The sequence below is a fragment of the Phoenix dactylifera genome, chromosome 15, assembly GCF_051530095.1.
Source record: "Phoenix dactylifera cultivar Ajwa chromosome 15, Ajwa_hap1_PhDact_Kaust_v1.1, whole genome shotgun sequence".
In the NCBI taxonomy this organism is placed as follows: domain Eukaryota; kingdom Viridiplantae; phylum Streptophyta; class Magnoliopsida; order Arecales; family Arecaceae; genus Phoenix; species Phoenix dactylifera.
The window spans coordinates 20,455,106-20,466,533 of record NC_143204.1 but is presented as its reverse complement, the minus strand read 5'-3'; the positions used below and the strand labels follow the sequence as shown (position 1 = coordinate 20,466,533).

Here is an 11,428-nt window from a genome sequence, read left to right as displayed (position 1 = left end):
AAATGTATTTTATTTATAATCTCTGAAGAATTTTTATAATTTACTCCAATAAATATATTTATTGTCCACTGCCACCTATTCCAATTTTTTCTATTAATGATCAAGGTGCATTATAGATCTAGGTTCAAATACCACCTCCATCAGGATCTGAGGAGCAAGAGATGTTGGAAGAGTGCAATCCTCATTGTATAGCCCACCGCCTCTAACCATCCTCCACAAATAAAAAACAAAAGACTAATCATTTAACCAAGGTACCTAGATTCAAATTCCCTTCATTTTTAAATCAGCGGATATTGGTCAAAAATTGGCGGCTCTATTAATATTGCCACAAATAAATTGCATTATTAATACAAACCTCCTGTTTAAAATACATAAAAAACGGAAACCACCGTAGAAAAATACATGGGAATGAAAACTCTGAAACAGGCAAAATTGTAGGCTCCGCAATTGGTTATCTCAATATTTCCGATTGGAAGCAATCAAACTTAGATAAGTAGACCATAAACTCCACTCGGGTCTTCATCGAGAATGGGTAGGGTTGAACAAACTTCTACCAACATGCTGAGCAGCTTCTCTGCAGCTTTCTACCGAATCATCAAAATAGCCAGGTGTGAAGAATAGCAAAACCAAGATTAAGCAAATACACTTTGACTGACCCCTTGATCATCCTGCTATGTTGCAAGATAGATTTGTGAGGTTCTGAGACTGCAGGCTGGTTTCCATGCTATATCAACTAAAGAGTGAAACATGAGTATTTTCAAGCTGCTCTGAAGGTTTGGGATAAGGTCTCATAGTAGATCCTTTCCTGCTTCGCCCAAAAAAGAAAAGCATTTGATTAGTTTCCATGGCATCCAACGAGGCAAGTAGGATTATTCTTTGAAATCTAGAAGAACCTGAAGTGTTTTTTGCTAGCAATAGAATATATTTTATATTGTCAAAGAAAGTAACATGCAAATGTGTTGTCATTCTAACAAGTCAACTTCCGGTAAGAAAAAAAAAAGATGGAAAAATATGTATTCAGAGGGAATAAAGTGAGATGAAAGGGTAGAAAAGCAAGACCAGCAATGTCTCCACTAGAATTGTCAATATGGCCTAGGCTACTTTTGTTTTAGTTCTCTTTTATATTAACGGCAAAAACAATAGAAATTTTATAGATTTGCAAAAAATTATACCCAGTTCAAATGTGATAAAAAGCTTAAAGTTCATTACTGCAAGAAAGAACTAACAGAATGCTATGTTTGCAACTTGGGATCAATTTTAAAAGATAAGTCACCAGAACCAATGTGGGCATGGATGTGATCCAAAGCTCAGAGCAAAAACACCAGCTTTGCCATCACACGCTGTAGATCATGTTTCAAGATGCTGTCCCTTGGGACACGCATGCCGTCCCAATATCTGATACCAACGTGCATCAAATATGACGGGGACATACATTGGAAGGTTCTTGTCTATGGATAGTTGCAATGTAGCACACGTGATAACCTGTGATCCACCAGCCTTTATCACCCCACTGCTGGCCCCTTTGTGTAGATTTAGTGCACAACAGAGATTGAATGCATAAACAAACAACAGGTTTTCATGTCTTACCATGCAGAACTGTCATTAGAATTGTTCTGTCTTGGACACTTATATTTAAGTGTATTGTTTTTCAAAATTGAATAAAAGGCTCTCCAATTAGACTAAGGATCCAGGATTTTTCCTGGACATGTTTGGCAACGGCGAGTTCTTTTTCTGTTTCTTTTTGGTTTTTTTTTTTTTTTGTTTTGGGTTCGGGGGTTGGGGGGTGGATCAATGTCAACCTTTTAATGATGGACATGATGGATAATTAATTTTAGAATTTTGTGATGTTGATGTTATTGCAAGGAAATGATAAGCCATGCCTCACTCAGCAATATTCTATCCTATATTTTCAAGACCTGCTAGATCAGCTTATCCATATCATGTTCTATCTGTATTGCATGTGTCCATGCTTCATAGGTTGCCTCAAAATATATAAAACATAGAAAGCATGTAATACTGATAAGTCTGAAATCTGATTTATACCAAGCCATGACCCAAAAGTTCTAGTTATACCTTCTCTGAGACAGATGGTGTGATTTTCTGCAAAGCTTGCTCAAAATGTGATATCTTAATATTCCATGGATCACTACTTGCAGTTCCTTGATCTATAGAATTCTGCTTCTCTTCCAAGGCAGCCATGGCAGCTTCATTCATCTGATGAAAATTAAAAACAAAGATAACTAAATAATTGCTGCAATGGTCAAATGAACAAAATCACAAGTGCAGATGCAAGAAAATAATAAGAATTCTTACTTAATAACATTTATGAATAGCATGCCTAGAAAGATCTACTTAATTAGTCCAGATGTACTACACCCTACTAAAACCTTTGAAAACAACTGGAGAAAAGGCAAATAGACCATAAGTCATACCAAAGCAGCCAGATCAGCCCCAGTGAGATTGTTGCATGCCTCTCTATGGGCTAGGGCATCTAAGTCTACATCAGCAGAAATAGGCTTCTTTCGTGCAAGTGCCTTGAGAATTAATCCACGCTCATCGGCACAAGGTAGTGGAACATAAAGAACCTTCCCGAATCTGCCTGGCCTAAGTACAGCAGGGTCCATTACCTCAAGTCTGCATAGAAAAACCAATATTTTAGCTTAAAGCTCAAAATGAAACCCAGCAATGACATATAGAAAAAAGGGGAATAGATCTGTCACACCTGTTCGTAGCTCCGATGACATAAACACCCTGTCGCTGATCAGCACCATCTAGCTCAATAAGTAGCTGCATAGGTTAAAAAAAATGATTTAGGTTTAGACATGAGGATAAGAGGTTTAATATCGATCAAATCCTGAATGAAATGAGTATAGATAGAAAGAAGAATGCAACAAGAAGAGAAAACTATTTGACAATCCAACCTGGTTTAGGAGACGTTCAACAACCCACCCTCCATCTTTTCCTCGTTTAGTTGTCAAAGCATCCACCTGCCATAATCAAAAGGGAACAGAGGCAAATATCGCACATCAATAACTTAAGAAAATTGACTTTGGAGGTAGTACATACTGTATTTTATGCTTATATTAGGGCTATGAAGTTGTAGGCAGTCTCAGCAAGAGCCCTCATATAACCTGAAAACATGCTTCCATGTTCTTGCTGTGAGTTTTGGACACACTGAACATATTATGTTATATGAATCCATGACAAACTAAATGTACAGTTTCCCTTTTTTTCTCTTAAGTATTTTGCACATTTGCTTATGCAACCTCTGCTTAAGTAAATTGTCCATGAGTTCCAGTTTTAGCTATCTATAGAATATCTCAGAGATTGCTAACTGATCCAATCGTCATCTGCACTTCATACTTAGTTGCAATCAATAATCTGGCAGGTGTTTGAGCGGTGATGCTGCCAAGGCATCCAGGAAGCCACATTGACAACATTAGTTCTAGGAAGATAAATTTACAAGACTTAAGGCATCCAAAGAGGTTCAATATTGAACCAAACCCCTTTATCTTAACTCCTTCCAAGTCTAAGCAAATTCATGAAAGTTTCTCATTGGTTGAACGTGCTTAAACTGTAACCAATAAGATTGACCTCTATACTTGCCAACTAGCTTTGGTAACGTTGAAAGCCTCTCCGTTGCCTAATTTGCCTTGTCTAGGAATTTGGCATTAACATCTAAAATATTGAATTAATGTTGATAGACAATTGTGAAAACTTCTCGACCCTACCATTCAGCCTTTCCACCCTGTAACTGACATAAAAACTAATGAAAGATAAGGATGTAACTCCAGTTAAAGGGCATGTAGGATCGGTCAAGTTCTGTCACTTAAATTTTCAGTTTCATGCATAGAGAAAAGTAATGTTACATTGTCTGCCTATCATGCAGGTGTACTTATCCATTGCACTCCCAACACTAGGGATACAAGGACTTCACCAAAAACTGACCCCAAAGTTAGGTGGAGGCACACGGACATGTATTCCCATCGACATTTGCAGAAAAAGCATTACTCAAGTTATTCAAGTAGGCTTAGGCATATTTTGCTATAGTTAGACCACACTTGGGTTGGCAAATAGACCCATTGTCACTCTCTAATGAAGGAACATAGCCATCCATCAAATGCTCCTTTTCAAAAGGAAAGAAAAAAGAAGAAAGGAAAAAAACAAATGAAGAGCCCCTGGCTTCCCCACTTCATGTCCTGTAAATAACACCAATCCCTCTTAAAATGTTGGATGACTGAGAGGAAAGCTAGTGGCAGATACTGTTTCTTTTAAAAGCAATCACGTGGATTGCACATATCAACTCTTAAAAATGAAGCACAACCTTGAATCTCCCTTCTATTTTTCTCCTCTCACAATGCTCCACTTAGTGCCTTTCCTTATCAAAAGCACCTCTCTACACCTCCTCCACCCACTAAACTCTTTTGTACACAGCCAGGCCATCTTCCAGGCTCAGCTCAGCATCAACTTTTCCCCCCATCTGATTTTCTGGTCTCTCCCCATGGCCAAATTTGACAAAGTGCCATATCCAAGGGTTATCATGATGCACAAGACTAAGATCATGTAAAAGTACTTGTATTATGCCATGTGAATACAAGAACAATTCACTAATGTCGACTAGTATCTCTCTATATCTAATTCTTCCCTCCACCAATTTCCTTCTTACTTCAATTTCTAGTTTACATTACTCCTTTGCTGCAATCTCATTTTCCTATCTTAAACTTATCTTTTGCAGAACCATTGTCTCAATATCCTATTTTTTTCTGCATATCACACATCAAATTACTGCATACTTTCATCTTAGCAAAATGAAATACTTTATGGGCCAGCAATCATTACTCACCAATCACCCAATCAACCCTAGATTCATTACCATAGGACTGACACCTCTCATAAAAATTCAAAACAGAAATCATTGACCCTAGAAATTTTCACAACAGTCCAAAAAAAAACACCTGCCTGATTTCCTGTAACAGGATGCCAGGCTGGTTTGTTGACTAAAACCTATTTTAATATCTTCCCTAGGTCCACTTACATACTCACAGGCCATCCCCTATGGTCCTGCATCGAAGAACCACATTAGCTTCAGGAATTTTCTGCTCTCAAAAGTGATGCTTTACACAATCAAAAGAGTCTTCCAGACTAGTCAGCAATAATCTCCTTTTATAGGTGACCTAGCTCTCCTTTTACTTAACTATTTTAGTCCAAGAAGAAATTTACAAAAGCCATAAAATTGCTGCATTATTGATGCCCAAGCCTCATGGATAATAAAATTTGATTACCATATTACTCCATGTTAAGAAGGCAACTAAAACTTTTCAAGTTTTGGCAACTCTAAGATTTGTTCAACTAAATATATACCTAATAAACAAGCTATAAACAATAATCCTACCCTAGGACTTTTTGCCGTTATCAATCTAGCACCCAAAGCAAAACATAAACATTTAATAGTTCTAAAGATGCTTCCTTTTAACTGTCAAATCTACAGCTTAAAACCTAGTTAGGTATAAAGGAGTAGGTTAGCACACCATCACCTCAACCTAGGTGGATGTAACCCATATAAGCAAATCCGGACCCTAAGTGGGTGAGCACACTCTACCTTTAATTAAGAGACCCAATTTATGTGAAATTTGGGGCAAGCCTCCCAGTAATTGAACCGGTGCAATTCTAGAATAATTTCATTTTTTTGGAACCCTTTGCATAATAAAGTTGTTTCTGAAATTAGACTAGCAGTGGGCTGTAGGTTGCGACGGTCTTTCAAGAGTCAGCAGGTGGTTCTTCTCACAAGTGCCCTAGGTGTGTTACATGTGTATAGGACTTGTAATATCATGGAGGCGCAACTGATGCATGGTGGGTGCAGATTTCCATCTTAAAAAAGCATCTGGTTAACCATACACTGTGAGCCATCTTCTGCAGCTCTTTCAGTTTATAGGACTAACACTTGTGCTGGTTGCTAGTTGTGATCAAAACCCTGGGAGCTTCCATCACAAATTGCAGAAAACATAAATGATGTAGGGGAGGTGTGTCGCCAAACTTCACATTATTTGGAATTTGAATTAGATATGATATAGATTCATCATAAAAATAGTAACGTAATAGTGTAGGATACTAAAAAATGTGATATGTACAGTTACTGATTACAACATTTACCAAAGGACATAAAGTACTAAATGTCATAACAGTTATCAAACTACCTCATCAAAAAACAGTATACATGGAGAGCATGTTCGGGCACGGCTGAAAATTGTTCTAACTGCCAGCTCGCTCTCACCAACGTACTTGTTCAAAAGTTCAGGCCCCTAAATTTCAGCAATATTAAGTAGTCATATTACAAGTTGAAAAAATATTTTCAAAAAACTTTCATATAATACATTAAACCATAAAAAAAAAGCATGTAATATGAAGAATAATTGGTGTGGTTGAACAAAAGTAAAAATAAAAAAAGAGCAAAAAGCAAACCTTGATATGTATAAAACTTGCCCCTGCCTCATTTGCTACACCCTTGGCAATCAATGTTTTGCCACAACCAGGAGGCCCAAAAAGCAAAATCCCAGCCTCCAAGTTCACTCCAAATTCCTGAAGAACACATTTACATCAAGATAAAAGAGGATATACTAACAACCAAAGTCCATTTCGGTATTTAACATTACTAGTAACTAGAATGCTGGTGACTGACTATTATAATGCAAATCCCACATTATTATCATTCATCAAGTAAGCAAACAAGAAGTCAGACCAAGATTTCAATTCAGATGGTAAGCAACTGAAATTAGGTACTAGACTTGATGACAGTTACATGTACAGACAAACTTATGGAATACCTTCACTTAGCTACTAGTAACAGAATGCAAGAAGAAAATATGATATCACTTTTGGGTCCCCATCAATGTTATCATTTGCATACAGAAAGAAAACTTCATTCAACTAAAATGACCACAATTGGCAAACAAGGCAATACGCAAAACATTAAAGAAAGTAACTGCAACATACAACAAGAAAGCCTTACATCACTTCAAATTCCCTGATACTTTTTACATGCAATAATATTCCAAAGATAAAAATTTACCTCATATTTCTCAGGGTGTTTTATTCGTTGAACAACATAACGATCAAACTCTCTCCTCAATGAGTTAAGACCACCAACGTCCTCCCACTTAACATTAGGTATCGAGGAAAATCCTTCTCTTCTGGAAGATGGTTGAACCAGTTTAGCTGCTTCCTGCAAAAGAAAAAGAAAACTAGAAAACTATGCATCTTAAATTTTAAACAAATAAGCAGAAAAATACCATAGTAGTAGATGGGTAGGCAAGTGCTTCACTTACAGGTTAATTTCATTAACATCATATAGAAGCTGTAGTGGTGAGCAAACAGCTATAACATCAAAAGATTAACATTTGCAGATCTACCAAAGCATAGTTGAAGCATTAGAAAACAGATGATCTCATTCATGTGTAGAACAGAAACATGTTGATGTGTGTGTAGAGCATAAACATGTTGATGTGGTGCAACCCCTAATGTAGGAAACAGTAAAGAGTTTTGAAACATGCGGGAAATGAACAGAAGTTGACTTGTTGTTTCCCATATGTCCAATACTTTTAAGGACTTGTTGATTCCCATATATCCAACACTTTTAAGACAGCTATTCCTTCTTGAACCTTACAGACATTTCCCTAGTTATTTCTGAGACACTTCCAAATTTGTCAGAAACCAAATCAATCCGTTTTCTTGGATGGGTCTTCCAAGAAATGCCTAGTTGCATGTGTAACTCTTTCTAGGCAACTAAGATAATATAATGCAGCCAACAGAACAAGCAGAAAATAGAAATGCCATCTGTTCAAGGAATAGTTATTAGCATCAAAATATAGAGCAACAAGTGGTAGAAAGAGACAACTATGCTTATGAATCTGCTGACAGCAGGGAAAAAGACATACTAAAATAGGCTATAGCATAACAACAAGGGCAATAAAGCACACTTCCCCACAAAGAGTTAAAGGTTACAGGGAAAAATTCAATATATGCAATTAATATAAAAGCAAAAAGAACAAAAAGAAATTTGGGTAATGAAAAGACGAACAAGATATTGTCGCTTCCTTAAGTACATATATCACAAACAAATGCATGCACATGCATAGGCATGCACATGTGCAAGAGCATGCAAGATGCACCCACCCCCACACACAAATACACACACACAGAAGAGAAGAGAGCAGGGTTTGAGGGGAGGGGGGGGAGGGAGGTGTTACTTTTAGTAGGTTACCTCGAAATCAGCCATTGTAATACTAAGGCTCTCCATTTCTTCAGGGGCCCAAGGTTGCCTCCACCAGTCCTCAGTGTTCTTGTTTTTAAGCTCAGAAGAAAGTCGAGATTTTCTTCTATCTATTATTCTCTTCATTGCCAGGTTTCCCGCTTTATTCACTAATGCTTCCAAATCAGCTCCAACAAAACCTGGTGTGGACCTTGCTATTTTGAAGAGGTTAAATTCACCCTCAAGTCTAAGGTTGCGAGTAAGTACTGACAAAATCTCAACCCGTGCATTTTCATCAGGGACACCCAAAATGATCTCTCGGTCAAACCGCCCAGGCCTTCTTAATGCTTGGTCCACCGCATCTGGTCTATTTGTGGCTCCAATTACAAGAACATAGCCAGCTTTTTTCTCAGATGCTTCTGACTCCAAATTAGCATCGCTTGATCTAAGTGTCTGGTGGGCCTCATCCATGCAAGTCATTAATTGCGTAACTATCCGGCGTTCCATCTCCCTCTGCAGGTTTTCCCTCTTGGAAGCAATGGCATCTATCTCATCAATGAAAACAATTGAAGGGGCAGTTCTGTATGCCTTCTTGAAAAGGTCACGTATATTTTCTTCTGAAGCACCTGAAATAACCATGTGTAAACAAACATTCAAAACTTCAGCTTGTTGGCGATACTACTTTGAATGGAATGACCAAGACAATAATGCAGTAATAAAGAAGATAAACAGAAACACAGCAAAAAAAAAGCATAGGAGAATCATTCACCCATGGGAGAAAAACATGAATAATTCGAGGCTTATATATAATTTACAATACTATGCCTACAATAAGGTAAAGAAAAAAAGGTTCAAGTAATTAAGCAGTTAGTTTGTGCATGATTAGAAAAATCAATCTCAAGATTCACTGTCATATATCCATATATAAAAATATCAAAAGCATAAAGTTGAGTAACAACATCAGGTCATACAATGGACCAGGGATTTTATCAAATAGCACAGAATTCCATTCTAAATCCAAGAAGTATTCAGATAGAAAGGTAGAAATGACCTACAATCTTGAGATAGTAGCTAATTTTTATGCCTCATTATTTCTCTAGGATAAATCATATATTTCAGATATGACTATAATCTTTTAACATTATTTTTGCAGCATTATTTAATTTTTTTAGCAACAAAAGAAGGATCTTTCTTAATGATCTGTCCTTAACCGGTGAGTAGAGGGCTTGGCACCAACATTATTATACCCCATTTTCTGCCGATCTTTTAAGTAGTGGAATTGGTGCTTTGGCAATATTATCATTTGTTCTTATAGTGATTTTCATACCTTCCTCAGTGATGGGCTACAGTAATCTAGGTCTTGATACTCCTATCCCTTTATTTGAAGGCCCAACCACTTGCTTGACCTCCAAACAAAATCAAACAAACAAAGGTTAGAGGTGACTACAAAACCATTTGGTTTCATGATTACAAGCCTATCATTATTGTGGGCCATATACTAGAATCATAGATCACTTATCATAGCGCTGGGGAGTTGGTTGTTTATCTGATGTGCAGCCAGAGTGTTGAATATCCAAACAACATTAGTTTGTGGTCAAGGTCATGCATCATAGTTGCATGGTATTATCTCTGAAGTTATTCATGTCTGGAGGTAAATCTTGGAAACAGTCTCCAAATGTCATTCAAGCGCAGTCCACAACCATCTCTCATGGGTACTTAGCTTGTCCCAAAGCACCAAACCAAGCACTAGTGACTCATGAGAGTTTATGAGCTTAAGAAATTGGCAACGGTATTTCATGATAAGAGTGCATTTCAGTTAAGCCCTCATTACGTGCTAAAAGAAATATGACCAAAGTTCATCTTGGTTGTATGAAATTCCAATATGTACATTCTCCATGTGCTTATATCACGAGTGAAAAATCCTTCATCTCGAACATAAAACAAGTATTGTACCAAAAAAAAAAAAAAAAAACATAAAACAAGTAGGCTATTTGCGAACTTAGGTGACTAAATTGATAGAAGAATATGGCAGACGAACAAATTGCAACTGGATCTTACCAGAGACACCGGAGACCACTTCGGTAGCAGAGATCTTATAGAAAGGAACACCGGTCTCATTGGCGATGGCATGCGCAAGCTTTGTCTTGCCACACCCAGGCGGACCGTGCAATAGAATCCCGGCCATTGGCCTCACCCCTAGCCACTTGGGCAGCTGCGGATGGCACAGCGGCACAATCACCTCCATCATCAGTTCCTCCAGCACCCTTTTCATCCCACCGAGATCCCGAAACCTTGGCCCCTGCCTCCCTTCCTCCCCATCATCTACCTCACCTCCGCCACCCCTCCCCTTCTCAACCACAGGGGTCTCGACCCCACTACCTCCTCCACCCCTATCAACCAATTCCACATTCCTCGGCTTATCCGCAGCCGCCTCAATCTCCATGTTATCCTCCTTCCCGTTCCTCGGCTTCGCCCGCTTGCCGTAGCTATCGCGGAGCAGCGACTTCGTTAGATCGAACTCCGGCCCCATCTTGGCCTGGAAGGCGCAGTCGTCCGAGGTGGAGGTCGAGTCGTCGAAGGAATCGGACTCCGACCGGAGCAGCCGCTGCTCGGAGAGGTCGGAGCGGCCGGGCCTCTCACTAGAGGGGGGTGCATCGTCGTCAGCGGTGGGGCGGCGGCGGAGGGAGTCGATGGTGCGCTGTACGCGGAGGGTGAAGGGCTGGAGCTTGATGCGGGCGTAGTCAGGATAGTGGGAGCGGAGGTGGTGGACGACGGCGTCGACGTCGAGGGAGGAGGGGTCCGAAGGGAGATTCGAGGAGGCGATGCGGCGGAGGAGGACCGAATGGCTGAGGACGGAGAAGGAGGACGTTGGGGACCGGCTGCCTCGCCTCATCCGCTTCCCCATCTCTCCCTCGCTCGCTCGCTCGTTCTTTCCTTCTTTCGCCTCTGCTGTCTTCGTGCACCGGAAATTTGAACAAGTCATTAGGGTTTATGAAATTCTCAAAGTTGGACCGGGTTGGAAAGCAACAAGCAAGATTGATATTGGGTTCTGGAGGAGCAAATATCGTTCAACGGATATGTATATATACATATACATGTACATATATATATAATGTATTTATATGCAGATGTATATATGTATATAATAGATTTATATATATATATACCACATATATATATATA

The 11,428-nt window shown here is 39.0% G+C and overlaps 1 protein-coding gene across 2 annotated transcripts; it reads right to left on the bottom strand.

Moving 5' to 3' along the window:
- Window positions 1-293: 293 nt before the first annotated feature.
- LOC103707913 (cell division control protein 48 homolog C-like) lies at window positions 294-11,274 on the bottom strand. 2 transcript variants are annotated; one of them, XR_604216.6, is made up of 11 exons: window positions 10,304-11,274; window positions 8,258-8,871; window positions 7,067-7,219; window positions 6,460-6,576; window positions 6,195-6,299; window positions 2,922-2,987; window positions 2,723-2,787; window positions 2,433-2,634; window positions 2,074-2,214; window positions 657-805; window positions 294-574 (listed from the first exon to the last, which is right to left on the bottom strand). XR_604216.6 is itself a non-coding variant. In XM_008792627.6 (10 exons), exons 1-10 carry the CDS (start codon window positions 11,226-11,228, stop codon window positions 758-760), a joined length of 2,436 nt encoding a protein of 811 aa, XP_008790849.1. In that variant the 5' UTR covers window positions 11,229-11,274; the 3' UTR covers window positions 294-757. The 2 variants fall into 2 exon arrangements, 1 of the variants encoding a protein (XP_008790849.1); XM_008792627.6 differs by having other exon boundaries at window positions 294-805.
- Window positions 11,275-11,428: the final 154 nt, after the last annotated feature.